This window comes from Pseudorasbora parva, chromosome 11 (assembly GCF_024679245.1).
Source record: "Pseudorasbora parva isolate DD20220531a chromosome 11, ASM2467924v1, whole genome shotgun sequence".
In the NCBI taxonomy this organism is placed as follows: Eukaryota; Metazoa; Chordata; class Actinopteri; order Cypriniformes; family Gobionidae; genus Pseudorasbora; species Pseudorasbora parva.
The window spans coordinates 43097641-43116937 of record NC_090182.1 but is presented as its reverse complement, the minus strand read 5'-3'; the positions used below and the strand labels follow the sequence as shown (position 1 = coordinate 43116937).

At 39.4% G+C, this 19297-nt stretch overlaps 1 protein-coding gene across 5 annotated transcripts in view; it reads right to left on the bottom strand.

Annotated features, from left to right (window-relative positions):
- Window positions 1-19297, bottom strand: part of arhgef37 (Rho guanine nucleotide exchange factor (GEF) 37) — a 79361-nt gene that overhangs the window by 35825 nt on the left and 24239 nt on the right. For 4 of the 5 annotated variants that reach the window (XM_067458023.1, XM_067458019.1, XM_067458021.1 and 1 more), the window contains exon 13: window positions 14009-18215. In XM_067458023.1, the coding sequence (XP_067314124.1) occupies window positions 18006-18215 (210 nt within the window). In that variant the 3' untranslated portion in view covers window positions 14009-18005. Of the gene's footprint in view, window positions 1-14008; window positions 18216-19297 lie in introns of those variants that run through there. The other variant, XR_010908413.1, reaches the window with a different exon arrangement.

Here is a 19297-nt window from a genome sequence, read left to right as displayed (position 1 = left end):
AACTGCAAGATGCTATCCTATCAATATGGGCCAAAAGTCTGAGGTCAAATTCACCAAGGATGCATTAAATTCCCCAAAGACAAAAAAATATTATAAAAATCACTGCTTCACTGATGCTTCGCAGCAACAGAAACATTGATAATAATACATATTTCTTGAGCAAGTCAGCATATTAGAATGGTTTCTGAAGGATCATGTGATCAAGGATCAAACCTGAAATGGCTACATTTTAAAATATATTCAAACAGAACAATTATTTTAAATCTCTATATTTCAAGATATTACTGTTTTTACTGTATATATGAGACTTAAAAAAAAACACAACACTACACGTTTGAATGGTATAGTGTACATTGTTTTGCACATTTGCTTGTGTACAAATGTCTTAATTTTGACATGTTGAATCCACAAGATGTCTAAAAGTGTTTGCATCACTGCTGGCTCATTCGCCTCTAGAAATAAACGGTGAAGTGAAGCATGTAAGAAATGACAGTCGGCTCAACTCAGATTCAGAAGATAGGTGGTTAAAAAGATTTAATTATCAGAGAAGAACAAAGTTAACAGTTTGTTCACATCCTGAACAAATGGTTATCAACTGAAGAATGGGAGCAGGTGATGGAAACTGAGAAGCATCTCAGACAATGGGAAGTCTGAACTACAGACCACAGCTGTTACACCAGGAGCAACTTCCTTTAGGTCTACATTAGGCGTGGTAAACGATCACGGGATAAAAGGTTTGAGATTTGGATGTTCTGGGTTCATTCTGACTACACTGAACCCAAGGTTGTGTAAACATGTGCTTTGTTACTTAAGCTGAAAAAAAAAAAAAACCTTGTCTGATTTTGTCTTCATCAAGATCTTCAATGTCCTCATAATTTTTACTTACAAGCGCATCACGTCATTGAACAAAGTAGCTCATATCCAGAGGGTTCTGGTTGTACATTTTAAAAAACGTCAAGAAACTGAACAAATACTTCATTCAGTATATATAGGATACAATGGGGCAATCTAAAAGTATGGCATTTGGTGTAAAAAGCGTTGTCAGGACAAAAGGCACAAAATAATTAGCATGATAAAAAATATCTGGCTGATTTTCCATTTATTGACATGACATGCTAGATTCAGCTTGTAGATATATTTTAAGTTAGAGATAACAGCCATATTTAATCGTGGTTCAGTGCTTTCAGAATATTTCCTTTTAAAAAGCAATTGTTCCTGTATTTTTTAAATATACACTCACCTAAAGGATTATTAGGAACACCATACTAATACTGTGTTTGACCCTCTTTCGCCTTCAGAACTGCCTTAATTCTACGTGGCATTGATTCAACAAGGTGCTGAAAGCATTCTTTAGAAATGTCGGCCCATATTGATAGGATCGCATCTTGCAGTTGACGGAGATTTGTGGGATGCACATCCAGAGTACGAAGCTCCCGTTCCACCACATCCCAAAGATGCTCTATTGAGTTGAGATCTGGTGATTGTGGGGGCCATTTTAGTTCAGTGAACTCATTGTCATATTCAAGAAACCAATTTGAAATGATTTGAGCTTTGTGACATGGTGCATTATCCTGCTGGAAGTAGCCATCGATAGAGGATGGGTACATGGTGGTCATAAAGGGATGGACATGGTCAGAAACAATGCTCAGGTAGGCCGTGGCATTTAAACGATACCCAATTGGCACTAAGGGCGTGTGTCCACCAAAGCTGGCTAAAAAAAGCTAGGCGCTCAGCTGAAAACGCCTCGCTCTGAGCACTTGAGAGCGTTTTGGCCTGCTGCTGGTTTTTTTTTTTTCCTCAGTTGAGACTGGCTTGTTGTTATGATACGGAAAATCTGCGGAGTTCTTTCTAATTTCACAGGTAGTTTGTTCCTGTATTGATTCTATATAAAATTGCAGATACAGTGTAAAGTATTTGCTCTGGCATTTGTTTTAAATCATTTTGTTCCTCTATTATTGCTAGTTGTCATCTGATGACGACACGCAGAATGTGGCGGTCGGTCTGTGTTGTGTTTGTCCCGCCCCATCTCCTCTGTGATTGGACGGCTGGGTGAAAAGCGACAGTGATGAACGCTGCGTTTTACTCAAAGTAAAATGTTTTACTTCGCCTCGGTGCGCTCCAGGCGTTCTAAAAACGCGCGCTCATTGAAAACAATTAAAAAAGGCAAGCCAGCAGCGTGAAAAAACGCTTTGGTGGACACACAGACTAAGGGACCTAAAGTGTGCCAAGAAAACATCCCCCACACCATTACACCACCACCACCAGCCTGCACAGTGGTAACAAGGCATGATGGATCCATGTTCTCATTCTGTTTACGCCAAATTCTGACTCTACTATCTGAATGTCTTAACAGAAATCGAGACTCATCAGACCAGGCAACATTTGAGTCTTCAACTGTCCAATTTTGGTGAGCTTGTGTAAATCGTAGCCTCTTTTTCCAATTTGTAGTGGAGATGAGTGGTACCCGGTGGGGTCTTCTGCTGTTGTAGCCCATCCGCCTCAAGGTTGTGTGTGTTGTGGCTTCTCAAATGCTTTGCTGCATACCTCGGTTGTAACGAGTGGTTATTTCAGTCAAAGTTGCTCTTCTATCAGCTTGAATCAGTCGGCCCATTCTCCTCTGACCTCTAGCATCAACAAGGCATTTTTGCCCACAGGACTGCCGCATACTGGATGTTTTTCCCTTTTCACACCATTCTTTGTAAACCCTAGAAATGGTTGTGTGTGAAAATCCCAGTAACTGAGCAGATTGTGAAATACTCAGACCGGCCCGTCTGGCACCAACAACCATGCCACGCTCAAAATTGCTTAAATCACCTTTCTTTCCCATTCTGACATTCAGTTTGGAGTTCAGGAGATTGTCTTGACCAGGACCATACGCCTAAATGCACTGAAGCAACTGCAGCAGGTGTTCCTAATAAACTTAAGGCAAGTGTAATTTGATATTAACATTTAAATGACCATATATTTATTGAACAAAAATGTATTTTATTTATCAAAATAAACAGAAAATAGTTTAAACTTAAAGGGATTGTTTTGAACAACTATTAACTTAGCCATTATTAGAAACATTATTTTAGATAAAGAATTTGCATCACTACTTTGTGCCTTTTGTGTGGTAAAAGGCCACCTTTTATATGATTTTTAAACAAAATAAACCTCTTTTATGATTTATTTTCACACAAAATCTACTGTGAAATCTAAAGTGTTCAATACAAACATTTTTTTCTGTTTGCAATCATACCCTTTTTTTTACCCTTATGTAAAAATAGGATAGTTGTATAGATTGTAAATATAAAATAATGAATACAAAATAGTTTGGACAAGCACATGACCAAGAAAAGATGCCTCCATGAGGAATGTGCAAAAATATTTGTGTGACATTCGGACAGGTGATGTATATAGTCATGGGACCAAAAGCTTAGTGTTGACAAAACTAAATTTCATCATCCTTTTTCCACTGTGTCAAAGTTTCACTGGACTGGTTAAATCTCTTCCAAGATTCTGTCAGACACGAGTGCTGTCGATCATGATGTAATCAAATATAAAAGGCCTCGGTTTGCCATTGACAGAGCTAACCTGTGCGGCTACAGGCATCTGCAGAAGAACAAATGCAAAAAGGGAGGGAGAAATGGAGAGCAATTTCCTTGCAAGTCATAATCTGACACAAATCCCAGCAGGGCAGCAGGGAACAGAGGTCAAGCAACTGTGGGCACTGAAATGTTCCTGTCTCAGTTTATGAAAACTTGCCATTGCTTCATCACAGCACTCGTGTTGACCTGCCTCTGTTTCCATATTGACAGCAATAACAGTAAACCCAAGCCGAGTGCCGCTTGATGCCATTACACTCGGATACATTTATTTTTTCTGAAGTTACTGTTTTTTAGAGACACTGTGCTCCACAAAGCAGAATGATTTCACAGTTCTGCTCAGAGATATCAACTCCCGATTTTTCATTTCTTTGCCTCGTCATTTTCCCCCCATTTAATATCAAAGAGCCGTCGAGAAAATGACTGGTTAATTTAAATCTCTATTCACCACAGGCGGGAAGTCGAGGACACCTTGACCTTCAGATATGGCGAGCTGCTTCAGCAAGTGTGTGGAGCGTTTTATTGCTGCCACTATGGAAAAGCTTTCCCTGCTTGTTATGATTTGCAGGCAGATTAATACAGATGACATGCATAAAAAGAAGGATATTTATTTGTTTTGCTGCAATGGCACACAGAGCATCACAAAACTCCCCCTAGTGGTCCAATTTCACATTAGTAGTCCATAAATACAGCTCCAGACAGCAATAGTACCAATCATTCACGTGACTGGTCGCCTGAGGGGATTCACAATTCCTGCTTCAGCTCAAAGGCCAGGCGGTTATTACATTTTAATAAACTATTATTTTATATTCAAGCAAGGATTTACACCTTCACACCTTGTCTTTATGAAAATACATTGAGTTAAAATGAGCAAAAGGACTTGGAATAATTTAAAAAAATACTTTTTTACTTCAAGACTTCTTGGGATTAATTGCTGCGTGCCAATTCGCATGCTATCCATACTAAATAGCCTAGTATTCGAAAATAGAGTTAGTATGTCCCAAATCGTAGTACGTTGAAAAGAGTATTCCAAAGATATCCGGAAGGTTTACTATTTACAGACAGAATTCCAAGTGCAGATCGACACACACTCTGGCTGCGTCCGAAACCTGGATAACGCTGCCTTCGGAGGACACATGTCAAGGCAGGAAGGCATCAAGGCACGTCCGAATCTGTTTGCTTCGTGTCTCCAGAGGCTATGTCCAGACTAATACGTTTTTGTTTGAAAACTCAACTATTTCTCTCCGATATGACCTTCCGTCCACATGGAGACAGCGTTTTAAGGCAACAAACACGTAGCTTTTTGTAAACGCTCTCCAAAGCAAATACATTTGAAAACGCCGTCTTGGCCTTGTAGTGTGGACTGTGAAGACGGAGGGATTTGAAAACATGACGCATGTTTAGTCATGTGACGCATATTGTACCAATAGATATCCATGTTTATACTGCTATTGCGCTACATTTACTTTCACACAGTTGCTCAAATAGGTTACTTTGCACACTTCATATCACAGTCCTGCAAGGATGACAGAAAATGTACCTGCATTTGCTGTCCTGTGGCAAAACACGAGTGGAGTTGCGTTTTAGACCAAACATAATAATGGTGATCGAGTGTGACCTGGACGCATCAGTGAATGCAAAGATATTTTTATAAATAAAATGATCCTGCCAGAAGAATTGCGTGATAACTTTGACATCTGTATCATCTCAGGGAGGTTTAAGACGAGCAGTGAGATTAATTTGGTGTTTACTGCCGTTTCAGTGTGGATGAGTGTTTTCACACGAAAACTCACTTTTTAAATCTATCCGGATAAATGTGGACATAGCCTAAGATACCTTCATCTGATCGATTTTTGAGGGCAGCATACATGAATCCTTCGCTGCCTTTGACAATCCTGTGCTTTCCATTCTGTGACAAAGATGGTGTCTGAAAGTTGCGTTTGAGGGTCAGTTTGTGTGTAAATGTACGATTTACCAATATTTTCCATGTCTTATGTCATTTCTAGCGAGAAATTACTAATATAGAAATTAAAAATGTGTTTAGTTCTCACCAAAGCTCGCTCTATTTTGCTGTAGATCATTGAACTGTTACGCTGCCTTAGAAGTGTGTCAGAAATCAGTTTCGTGAGGTGCCTTCATGCACAAAATGCTGCCTTACAAGCCATTGTCTCATAAGGCAGTGAGGCAACGAGTCAGCTGTCTAGGTTTTCGGACGCAGCCTCTATCAGCTGATATTGCCCACAACCCATTGAGAGTCGGATGATGATGATGATTCGATTATTTTAGAACTACAAACATGGATAAAAGGTGTTTAAAAAAACTACAAACATAATGGTTGTGCGAGTCTGGCGGTTAGAGGTTTAGATAAAGGGGTTTAAGTGATCAATTATCAGTATTTAACATGACCAAAAGATATTTATTCAATGGTATCCACATTATATTTCACTTGCAGCAGCATTTAGAACTTTTGTAATGATATGTTTGGCCATTAACTTTTAAATGCATCATTATAATTTAAATGAGAAGAGTTTCTGCATTAAAAACCCACAAATGGCAGATGAACGTGCGGCAACATTTCTCTCTGAGACAGGAGGAAATGAAACAGAATGATTGTGTGATGATTGACAGGACAGTTTAAACGGTAACGGGATGCGTGTAACTAAACAACAGAGTCCGTTAAAGAAGACGAAGTATATGTCCCAAAGCTTCCATACTCTCCTGCTACACACTCAAAAGTACATACTTTTAGGTCGTAGTATAAGTAGGCGAATTGAGAAGCAGCATGTTTTAATCAACACCGGTTTAGACAGTGTTTTCATTCCCAGTTGTCTCCTGCGGATTATTTACACTGAACACAGGGTTTTGTTGCGGGCTGTGTTTACACATAAAGCATATTACAGAAAGGGCAAAACAATAAGTCCCATGTTTGCAGTATGTCGTGCATCTGTGCAGAGGGGCCGGATTCAAAAAAGGCAGTAAATGCCAAGATTAGACTTCGAAATCCCTTCATCTACACTAAAGATTATTTTGGCGAATTGAAACAGGTGTTTCCGGCAAGCGTGACTTGATTTCTGTGACGAGCCAGAGGTCACCCCATCGCCGCTTGAGCATAAGCGGAGAGATCTGAAAGAGCTCCATTGCAGTGCCGTGTGGTTATCGCATACAGCCCCATGAGGAGCCGTAATCTCTCTGGGCTGCAGGCTGTATGTGGCTCTGCCCTCATGCCTGGGACCAACGACATTTTTATCACAGTCGCATTCCTGGACTGTCAGCGTTATTGTGCGTCTGACCTTGAGCTCCTGAGCAACCTTAACCAAGAAGCAGCAGGGCAGCCGCTACAGAGAATGTGAAAATGAAAGGTTACTTAATGAGATGGACACACACCAGACCTACAGGGAGAAAATAGATGGTTTCACAAATGTGTGAAATGAGGAAACTGTTCTTGGAACGAAGAATAATTGGTGCTCCTATTACTACTACTCATACTTAAGGACTTAAACTTCACTGTGTAACTCGTCTCACTCCATTTGTGCTACAGACAGGAATGATACCTCAAATCATGTGGCTTGATGAGGGGCATTACTTGCTATGTTCATCCAGTGGACGAGAGAGAGAGAGAGAGAGAGAGAGAGAGAGAGAGAGAGAGAGAGAGAGAGAGAGAGAGAGAGAGAGAGAGAGAGAGAGAGAGAGAGAGACTTCCCAGAAGAACCTAGCAACCATCTATCAAGACCAGCAGGTCCTTAGCAACCCCATAATTCAGCAACTACCCAGAACATTCTTGCAATCACTGACTAGAACACCTTAGATACTACCTAGTACCACCCTAGCAACCACCTGCCAGTGCAATAGCAGAACAAACTGGGAACCATTTATCAAGATCTATAACCACCACAACAACACATTTAGCAGCCAACCAGAAAACCCTGTTAACCACATAGCAACACCTGCAACTCCATAATGCACGAACCACAAACCATTTTGCAAACCCATAGAACACCCCATTAACCACACAAAACACCTTAGCAACCCAGATTGCACCAACCACCATTACAACCCATTTAGCAACCCCTCAGTACACCTTATTAAACACACGGAAACCCCTTAGCAACCCAGAATGCACTAACCACCACCACAACCCATTTAACAACCACCCAGAACACTATTATCCACACGGAAACACCTTAGCAACCCCAGAATGCACTAAACACCACCACAACCTATTTTGCAAACCCATAGAACACCCTACTGAACACAAGGAAACACCTTGGCAACCCCAGAATGCATTAACCACAACCCATTTCACAAACTCATAGAACACCCCATTAACCACACAAAAACACTGTAGCAACCCATATTGCACTAACCACCACCACAACCAATTTAACAACCACCCAGAACACTATTATCCACACGGAAACCCCTTAGCAACCCCATAATGCACTAACCACCACCACAACCCATTTAACAACCAGCCAGAACACTATTATCCACACAGAAACACCTTAGCAACCCCAGAATGTACTAAACACCACCACAACCCATTTTGCAAACCCATAGAACACCCTACTGAACACACGGAAACACCTTAGCAACCCCAGAATGCACTAACCACAACCCATTTCCCAAACTCATAGAACACCCCATTAACCACTCAAAAACACTGTAGCAACCCAGATTGCACTAACCACCACCACAACCAATTTAACAACCCCCCAGAACATCCTACTAACCACACAGAAACAGCTTAGCAACCCCAGATTGCACTAACCACCACCACAACGGGAGCAACCAGCCAGAACACCATATTAACCACACAGCAACCAACCTAAAGTATTAACAACCACCAAAACTAACTAGAAGCCCCCAGAAAACATTTGGCAACCACCCATATGCACACATCTAGTTTACACTTATAACACACCAGCATGTTTCCCAGTCAGGCTAAACAGATTAGATACAGATACAGATAGATGCTTTTGGACAGACAGGTTTACAGATGTTTAAGGAAAGTGTGTTAGGAGCAGCTCCGTGGAGTTTCCATGGCAGACGGTTCAGTGTTTACATTCTGGTCTTTGTTAATCTCCCCTGAACATTCTCAAAGATCCTCCAAGCAGGTTCTCAAAACATCGCCGTGTGTATCTAAACAAAACACAGTCTGCCAACAATAGCTAACCCCGAATTATGTCTATATACGTTTTCCCAGCAGGCCCATTAAGGTGAGGATGGGAAAAGCTACTAACTCAAGAACCAGGAGATGACGGATTTGGGAAGACAGGAGTTGGGCACATGATCAGTGGGTCTCAAAACAAACAAACCGTGAGATCGGACTCGGGGCTGGGTGAAGACATGGGATCTGCAGCAGAAGTATTCCCCCCCCTCTCCCGCCTGGATACTTTCCCAGCCACCCGCCTTTGGGAAGGTGAACGACAGGGCTATTTTCCTCACACTTGTATGAAAAGATTGCGCGTGTCAGTTTTCAAAGAATGATGGCTGCTGGTATTCGAACTGCCAGCAATAACAGCTCTCCGCCAGCACCGAGGGGATTGTCATAAACCCAACAGAAATAAGCAGCATGCAACCAATTTCGAGAGCATTCCTAATTAATACACAGTGTAAATATCTCTGAATTAATTAAAGGATTCTAGCAAGTATCTAATGATCTGACAAATGTACTGAACTGTAAAAGGCCTTAAAGGAACATTCTGGTTTAAGTTTAGCTTTAACAGACAGCACTGGCATAATATTGATCACCACCACTACCAAAAAAAATTAAATTCTGGGTTTTAGTGAAGCACTTACAATGGCAGAGAATAGGGACAAGACAACCCATTAATGTTTCTACAGTTACAGTATAGCTAACTTATGCAAACACTGTGATTTTAGTTTGGATTATAAAAAAATAATACTTTTAAACCTTGTGGTCATTAATCAAATGAATAATTATATACAGCAAGGACACATTCGATTAAAAGCAAAAGTGAAAAGTAATAATATTTCACAATGTTAGATTTTTTTTTTAAACTATATTGTTGATAAAAAAAAAATACAGCCTTGATGATCCTAAGAGATCGCACAAAAGAGATCAAGAACGCACAAAAAAATCCATACATTTTAAAATGACCGTAAATGTGTTCCAGCTTTTAGTTTTTACATAAACATAACTGAAAGGTTCTTTTAAGCATTTTCAATTATTTTGGTTAAACATTGGTTTAAGGGAAGAAGGGTCAGCCACCACGCATCTAAAACACCTCGACCCAATGAAACATAAGCCTGCTTTATTTTCAAAGACGCTGGATAAGAGGGCGTGAAATGGACTCTGAATGGTCAGCAGATTTGACCTGCGTGGGCGAGCGGATGGGTCACTTCATTCCCACTGCCATTAGATCCCCATTTGTGGATATAGCTTCCCTTATGGCTATAATCTGCCTTGCGTGTTATCAAATAGATAGGATAGGGTCTCTAGACAAATTGCATTATTATGCAGCGCAAATACTGTCTGCAAAGCGGAGCGGCTCCTTCAATCAATGCCATTAGCTGCGAAGATACGTTGAGCCTTGCCAAGTGTCCTTACAGCTTGACAGCCCAAAAATATGATGGAACCATAAAAGTAAAGATTATTGCAGAATATCAGAAAACAACCTTGAGAGGAATTGAACAATAACTATGTATATATGTTGTTAAAGAGGTTGTGTCTGACATTTGGGCTGCACAATTGAGAGAATGGAGATATGTATTGTAAAAATGCGGTAACACTTTATTTTAAGGTTCAGTTATTAACTACTATCTAGTTGCTTATTAGCATATTACTAGGATATTGGCTGTTTATTAGTACTTATAAAGCACATATTAATGCCTTATTCTACATCCCTTAATCCTACACTGTAAACAAAAATTGTTGGGTTTTGTTGGTTTAACTTAAAAAAGTAAGTAACCTGGTTGCCGTAACATTTTGAGTTTATTGAAATTAAAAATTTGAGTTGATACAATGAAGGAAATTTGTTTAATAAATAGAAACTCAAAATATTATTGTATCTGAACCACATAAAAAAATGTGATAAATCATGAGAATAGCACTATTTGGCATGTTTCACTGCGTCATCAGAAATAAAACACACAATTACCCAATATGCTTACAAAATCTATTATCTATTATCTAAAATCTATTTAATAATATTTTAATAAAGGTTGTCGAATCTCAAAAAATGTTCATTATATTAACTCAAAATTTTAATTTCAATGAACTCAATTTTAAGGCAACCAGGTAACTTTTTTTCTAAATATTTTTTTACAGTGTACGCAATACCTAAACTAAAATGCTACAAAAACTACCATACTAACTATAAATAAGCAGTAAATTAGGAGTTTATTGAGGCAAAAGTCATAGTTAGTGAATGTGTGTTCCCCATACTAAAGTGTTACCAAAAATGCTTATGGTGCTGCACAATTTGGCCCAGTTACTATAAGAAACTATGACTATACACTCTCAGAAAAAAAGGTACAGTGCTGTCACTGGGGCGGTACCCTAAGGTACAAAAGTGAAAAGGTACATGTTTGTACCTTACTAGCCCCTAAATGGTACATATTAGTACCTTAAAAGGTACATATCAGTTCTTTAAGAGTGCAAATTAGCACCTTAAAGGTACATAGTAGAACCTTAACAGTACATATTAGTACCTTTCGGTTTTGTACCTTAGGGCAGGGGTTTTCAAACTGGGGTCCGGGGACCCCCAGGGGTCCTCAAGAAGGTTCTAAGGGGTCCCCAGAAAATTTCAGAAAATACAAATGGATAAAGTCTACCAAACATTCTAACCGTTTCATTTCTAAATGTTTCTCACCTTTCTTGCCATACTTTCCATAATTGTATGTTTGCTTTGTATCTTTCTAGTGAGTTGTTCTTACTATAGTCCCCTTTATCTTGCTCACTGGGGTTCTTAACGCAGTATGTTAAGAACCCTGGTGCTTATATAAATCATTTTTGATTATTAAGTATAGCCGATTTAAGTTAGGAAACAATATGTTGCATTTATAATATCACACTCACTATTTATCTTACAGTTTAAATCTTTTTTCATCAGAAAATTGATGGATTTTAGGAAGGGGGTCCCTCATAAAAGGTTTGTCATGTTTAGGGGTCCTTGGCATCATAAAGTTTGAAAAACCCTGCCTTAGGGTACCACCCCAGTGACAGAAATTTACCTTTAGTGTAAGAAAAAAGCATCTCAAATAATCATATTTTTGTTGTGGATCACAGCTGGGGTTTTTTAAACCGGGAGATGTCAATTTAGTTAGCTCGCATGCAGAAATATATTTCAGATCAAAGCATTCAGCCGCGACACATTTGAAATTCACATAGTAAAAATAAGTTACAGCCTGTAAGTTGAGCATCGGACGAGAGCGATTAAGTTTCTTATCAGATCTCCAGAGGGGACATGCGCTACAAACTAAAGCACTCATGAACATGACCCCTCAACGTATACAAACCCCGTCCCACCCCTTTACTCCGAAGATCAAGGTTCTCTACCTCCCTGTTGATGCCTGACATCATTGACATTCTAGGCCAGAACTGTTTACAAGTGCTTGAAAGGGAAGCACAAAGGTTGAGAGATCTGAGAGAATGACAGGAATCTATAAAGGAGGGTTACATATGCATGGTTTAAATAGAGGTGGCTGCAAAATGAGGCACGTCTCAAGTTTGATGGCGCTTCTCCAGAACTCGCACGTACAAAAATCAAGGAAAACGGCCCTCCCATGGCAAGGGAGTGTGTTTATCGATACCCAGAGACATCATCGTGCCAACCTCTCAGGAAAAAGTAAATAAAAACCAGACCACCTCAAACGCAAGCCCCACGTTCGGATTGTCAGCGAGCTGATTTATTGGATCGGTTCTTGCCTACTTGTGTTGGAGTGGCTCCATGACTACCTGGCCACACACTGAAAGGCCAATAGGATTTATGGAAGTGAAAGTTCAATGACCAGCCGTGCATGTAGGTCAAAAGAAAGTCGAACACATTCCTCTCTATTTGCCAATATGATGTTTATGTACACATGATGAACATGAATGCTTTATAACTTGACAAGATTTACAAGTCATCTCCATTTAAAAATCCCAAGACTTTCCACATCGTATCCTCTATAAATACACACGCCTCTAATGTCAGATAGGCATGACCATGACCTCTGAACTTAAGAAGCTTAGAGTTCAGTCCTATAAACAGCTGCGTGATCTGTTGAGTCTACATTTCCTTTCACACAGACACGCTCAGAGGTCACTGAAGGAGGCATCTGAGGAGCGTTGCTGTATTTCGCATTGGGACCGCGAGGGACTTGCAGTGTAAACTGTGCACCGCCTTGAGTGGCTTTGGTGTAGGTTAAAGTTGGCTGTGCCACAGATCAGCTGACAGGCCAACCCTAACACAATCATGACACCAGTGCCAAAAAGTTACTAAATACAGTCTGAGGATTGAGCCGGACAAGGCCACAGTGTCTATTTCTACGGAGCAGCTTCTGAGAGGTCAGCTTATACAAGCTGTTCAATGCTGACCTCAGGCTCTTTGGCAGCAAGAGGATTCCTGATCGTGCCTGGGGGAAAAGTCTTCCTGGATATGAATAAAGATGTTTTATTGAGCGCAGATTTATCTACCTCCTACTGAAAAAATTAAATCAAAAATCTTAATTAGTGGTATTGTCTTGTTTTACAGTAAAATACAATACCTTTTCAAATAGATTAATTTTAAGATTAAAATAATATTTACTGTATTTTATATACTTAAGGTAATAAGACTTATTTTGAGTACATACTAATAAAAATTACATTTACTATAAATAATATAAACTTAATATTAACTTTTTAATATTTCTTACCCCATTAGACATTCTTGTTTAAATATGAATACCACTACGTTAGCTTTGTGCCATTGATATATTGATAAAAAATATTTTAACCTCCTAAAAAAGAAAAGTGTTTAGATTTTAGAATTTTTTAATGTCATTACATTGTTTAGAGCAAAAGAACAACTGGAATGTTTTTTGAAAAATGATATTTTATTAAAGATTTCCTATGATCTCATATGTGGACACCACAACAAAAAAATTAAATGACAGGCAAAAACAGTGGGATTTTTTTTTTTTTAATCATTCTCCAATCAATTTTCAGGTTTTAGATGTTTCTCATCTATGTTATGACAGAATTAATTTATATAACGTTTTTATTTATGCAACGTGGTTAAAATGGCCATACATGGGTTTTTCCATTCAATGCAATGTCTTTATACCGTCTATAATTTGCATACACTCTAAAAAATGCTGGGATAAAAACAACCCAAGTTGGGTTGAAAATGGACAAACCCAGAAATTGGGTTGTTTGAATAGGTCCATTCACTGGGTTAAAAAACCCCATTTTCTGGGTTTGTCCATTTTCAACCCAACTTGGGTTGTTTTTAACCCAGCATTTTTAGAGTGTATGAATGCGTTCTTGGAGAAACATGTAATGAAAAAAATAAATGTAATAATTGGGAGTAATAGTTGGCAACATTTTCATAATAATATGTAAAATTTTATCGGAAAATTGAAATAATTTATCTCCCTATTCACATGTCTCTAAAATGCCTGATAAATCTATTGAAATGAATGCCCTGTTTTATAACAGAAAGTCATATTTTGATTAGAAACCACATTATATTTCCCTGAGATCATGATTTATAACAATCTATTTGAAAAGTAGTCAGCTTTAAATGATAAATACCAAATATTACCATATTTCCAAGAGTGCTAAATTTGACGATTCAGTCATTTTGAAAGGGATAGTTCACTTTGAAATCTCTCGCGCGCGTACGTCTATCATTGTTTACACAAAACAGAGTTTATAGGTGAAACGGCTAATAGAAATGGTACTAATTTGCACTTATCCTGGATGTTTAAACCGACATAAAAGAAAACAATTACTTAATCTCTGTTTTGTGTAAACAATGAGAGACGTACACACACGAGAGATCCACTTCCGAGACTTTTCGCACTTGCGCAGACTAAAGCCAGAACGCGCGAATGTCACAACAGGAAAGACGCACGCGCGCCCTCGGATCAGTCGGACGTAGTGGTGTACAAGAGGTAAAAACGATATAAATACTGTTCGTTTTCTCACACAAATCGCTGGTTTCGTGTCTTAGGCCATCAGTGTGTACTTACGATGGGGGATTGTTTCATTTGGACTTCTCTGTGTATGCTCTTTGAGGTGGTGACCATAGACCTGCATTATGTGAGGCACAGACAAGAACGGTTTGACCTAAAATGATCAAAATTGAAACTACTGGGGAAACAAATACTCCTACATCTCAGATGCCCATGAGGTAAGCTAAAACATATCAAAATTTAAGTTCAAAGTGAACTATCCCTTTAAGGACCAAGGAGTTGTTTTTGTGAAGCCTCAAAACCCCATAATGTACTCTTTACAGGACATCCAGACTTAAAACTTTGACATGTATGGTGTCAGAGAAGTTCACTCAAATATAACGTTAAATGTGGACAGTGGCACCCAGGAGGTTAATATCTTGTGCAATGTAGCTTTAAATAAATGATTTTCATTTTAAATCTATTCAGATAAAATTTCTGGAAAACTAGACAAACATACAAAAAATGTTGACTGCAGACATATTAACCTGCATGGCTTATCCTCCCTTCTCTGTCTAGCACACACACAAACAGACATCGGATGCAGGGAGCTAGAATAGGGGTGTTAGCTTTGCTTGCTCTCCCACTAGGAAATGCTTCATAGCATACACGTAATGTTGTGAGGGATACATAATATATCTAATTACCGTAGCATTTCCCCATGGCTCTTCAGCGGAGACGAAGAGTAGGGTTAGGGCGCGATTTGATGTAATGTGAGAGACGCAGGCTCCCAGAGGAGGGAGAGGAGGAACGGGGGCTGCAGTCTCCGGCAGCTCCAACAGGGGGAGCCGTGGAGGGATCCTGCGGCTATTTTTAGACCATTGAATAGAGAAATTTATTTATAGAGCTTTGAGTTCTGTCGCATAGAGGGAGCAGTAGCTGTAGGGGTTCAGCGGATCAAAGCTTTGCTGACAAGCAGCTCTTAACGGAAGTAGGAGAGATTGACAGGCGGTGCTCTCTCGGACAACGGACCGCAGCATGTCTCCTCTGCCTGCAGCATGACAAAACACAGTCATCATCAGCCCTGCCGTGACATTTGCACATTCTCAGAGGAATAGCAGCACTTGGGCTAAAAGCAGCCTCCAACCCAATGCACATCTCCACAATAAACCTCTGCAGTAGACAGAAATAGGCTGCCTGCTTCACGTCAGTGTTTTAATCTGCTGGTCACAAATGGAGCATTCAGAGGTCAGGCAGAAGACTTCAGCCAAAGCTGCTTGCAAAATAACAGCAGAAATGTGAAGACACGAGATGGATTTCAACAGTTCTGATGGCTTAACTCAAGACTGATGTGGTTTCACTTCTCAATGGACGTTAGGTATAAATAAAATGCATATCTCTTCAAAAGTGATATGTACGGATGATGCCATATTCAGGGGCCAGTATCACCAGGAGGAAAGCAGCCGGGAGATGGATCCCTGTTAAGGCGATTGTGAGGATCAGATGAATAATATATGATTCTGTTTGGGGGTTAAGGTGACATGACAAGTCTTCACAAATGATATTCCGCTGCCTCTAGTGGACTGCAGATGCAACTGCAGACAGACAGTTGTTCATGACAGACACTGCAGCAACATTTTAATCTTTCGATAAGTCCTTCATCACAGAGGTTACACAGAGTCCTCCAACACAGTCAGGAACAATGCGGTTCTGAATCTGCATGTAGCAATAAGAACAGCTTTAATGATTTGACATCATTACAGTGTCCCCACCCAGTGACTCCAAAGAGTATTTGGACATTTAAGACGCAATTAAAAATGTATGAATGTCATTGCATTAATAAATAAATATCAATTCAATCAGCACCTGCAAACAAATCATAATCATGTGTATTTCACCACATTAACTATGAACTCCTTATGTTTGACAACTAGAAAGCATCACTATACTTTACTATATATTTATATTACTATATATTTACTCTATACTATACTATTTTGGATGGTTGATGGCAATAATATATCTTCAAGAGAAGGGTCGACAGTGGTTGATATAAACCAATATTGCAATATTTAAGATAGTAAATATCACAAGCTGCAATTCAATTTAGATTTATGTAATATTTAATAAATTAGAAATTATTTGATTAGAAATCAATATAAGAAAATACTGAATTTAAATATAGTAAACCCGTCAAATAAAAAAGAATTATACTTTAGCGACTTCTTGATTCTGTTAATCAAATTTGTGTATTTTTCATAAAAAGTTAATGAGAGCTGTAAACAACTGTAATCTGGCAAGTCTGCGCACACTGGGAATGGCATAAAGACCAGCTAACACTAATTTTATATATAGCACAGCATAATCTGAAGTGAACAATTTAAAGTTTGTCGCTCATGTGTTTCCAGTGACAGCAGAATTCTCCTTAGGGGCCCTAAGGCGTTCTCATTCTTGTCACTGTTAAAATAAAAGTCTGCCAACATTTATCAGGCAAACAGAAAAAACATTCAAACCATACATCTATTGTCTAATTTTTTAACCTACCAAACTTCTTTATGTGAAAAGTTCTGCTTGGAAAGTGTATAGGTGCTTTTATAATAACAGCTGGATTGATATTTTGTTATCTATGCATTAATGACATGCATTAATATATACTGTAGGACAATAATGTGTCCTTAGTGTCCAAATATTTCAGATCCACTGTACAAATTTCAATAACAATAAAACTTTCCATCAAGTATCATTAAAATGGTGCAAATAAAATAAAATAATTTTTAGCAATGTTTTGTAAGATATTGTCTTCAAGTCAGCATGTTAGTCATCTCAAGTAAGCTGGAAACCAGTGCAAAAGAGGTTCGACTCTTAAAATAAGATCCGGTTTCTTTAACCGCAAGACAGTGAAGCAGACAAGTTAGTGCCAGAGCTGCCCAAAGCATCATTTCGAAGGACAGCTGAGGTGTTGATCCCAGCGGTAATTGCAGGAAACGGCACGCTCCACCATTAGCCGTGTGCTACTGCAACAGCATGTCTGCCTGCCACTGCAGCTCTTCTCTCATTGGATAAAACAATCTCCACTAGTAACAGCCCTGGGCAAAGTGGAGATCAAGTATATGGGCGGCCACTCCACAGCTGGGCCCAAGCACCACTCCAGTACATACACCAGTTAAACGACGCCGCAAACAGCAGCCGTCCGCCCCCCTCACGTATGAAGAGCCCTAAAGGGAAAGTGCTTCTCATGGTCTGTGTGTGTTTGAATACTGGCTAGCAGACTCCTATCAGCAGCAGGTGTTGTTCTGTCATGGATATTATCCACATCTAGCGATAAGGGAAGGTTGGTGAGGCGATCACAGAGGGGAGGATGGCGAGGTAGTTGGAGGGGACGTAGCCTCTCTGGCCACGCGCCTCCACCAGACTCCATTCCTTGTTTCCACGCTTATCGTGAGGCTCCACCACCCGCACCGGCTCACCAGCCCTCAGAGAAAGCTCCTGACTTCTCCTCGCTGTGAAGTCATAGCCCGCGTACACCTGCAGATGGAGAACGGAGAGTGTTTCAGTCTGCTTGGTAATGAGTTCTTTTCTGTAAGTCAGTGGCAAAACCCACACAAACAGCAAAACCGAAAAACAGACTTTGAAATCCCGTCTAGAGAATGAATGTTTTTTTGAGTGCTCTCTCGAGTATATGCAACATCTTTTTGGATTGGAAAGTAAAGTGGTATTTAGGGTTACACAATGTGCTTGAGACGTGTTTAAGTGTTAAGAGTGGGATGTTTATGATATTATAGCTTATAAGAGCAAAAAAAAAAAACCCTGAAAAGATACATTAAATAAAGTGCTCCCCCCTGTGGCTAATACAGATCATGCTTTATGAATCATGTTCATTAGTGGGTTTTGCTAAGGCTAGCATCACTATTGATTTAAATTAAGTTTCAATGAAAAAGAAGTAGCAGCAGATCTATCACTGCATATTGTGATCTGCAGCCAAATATAATGGATTATTAAAAAAATGTAGGGTGGACAAAAATAAATGTGAGCCTGCAATCGGTTGTGGATGTGGTTTAACCAGACTAAATGACTGGAGAAGTCCTACATATGTCAACAGAGAGAAGTTTTTCATTTTCACCGGAAGTTTCACTTATATGACCTTATGGTTAAAATTACAAGATGAAAAAAAAAAACATTCACAGTAATATCAATAACATGCCTTTAAAAAATAAATAGGGCGAATTTTCATTTCATGCAGACTTTAAACTTCAGCACAGTGATATTGTTAAAGTCCCCCTGTAGGTAATAATTGTATCCCTTAAAACTCATCTTTGCTCACCAAACTCAACATATTTAAAAATGTCTTCATGCCTTAAAGGAACACTCCATCGGTTTTAGAAATATGCCTTACTCAACTTTTTTGCTACATTTAGATATGTGGGCAAATGGATGCAGAGATATCACGCAACATTGCGATCGCTCAACAGCCGGAGGACGTAAGGATGAGAGCGATGATATCACTGCACCCAAGTAGCAGTGCTTCGCCTGTGCTTCTCCATAATATAGTCCCAAGTCAATATCTGCCTAGGAGATCGCCTAGACTTAATCTGCATCGCTCTTTGTAT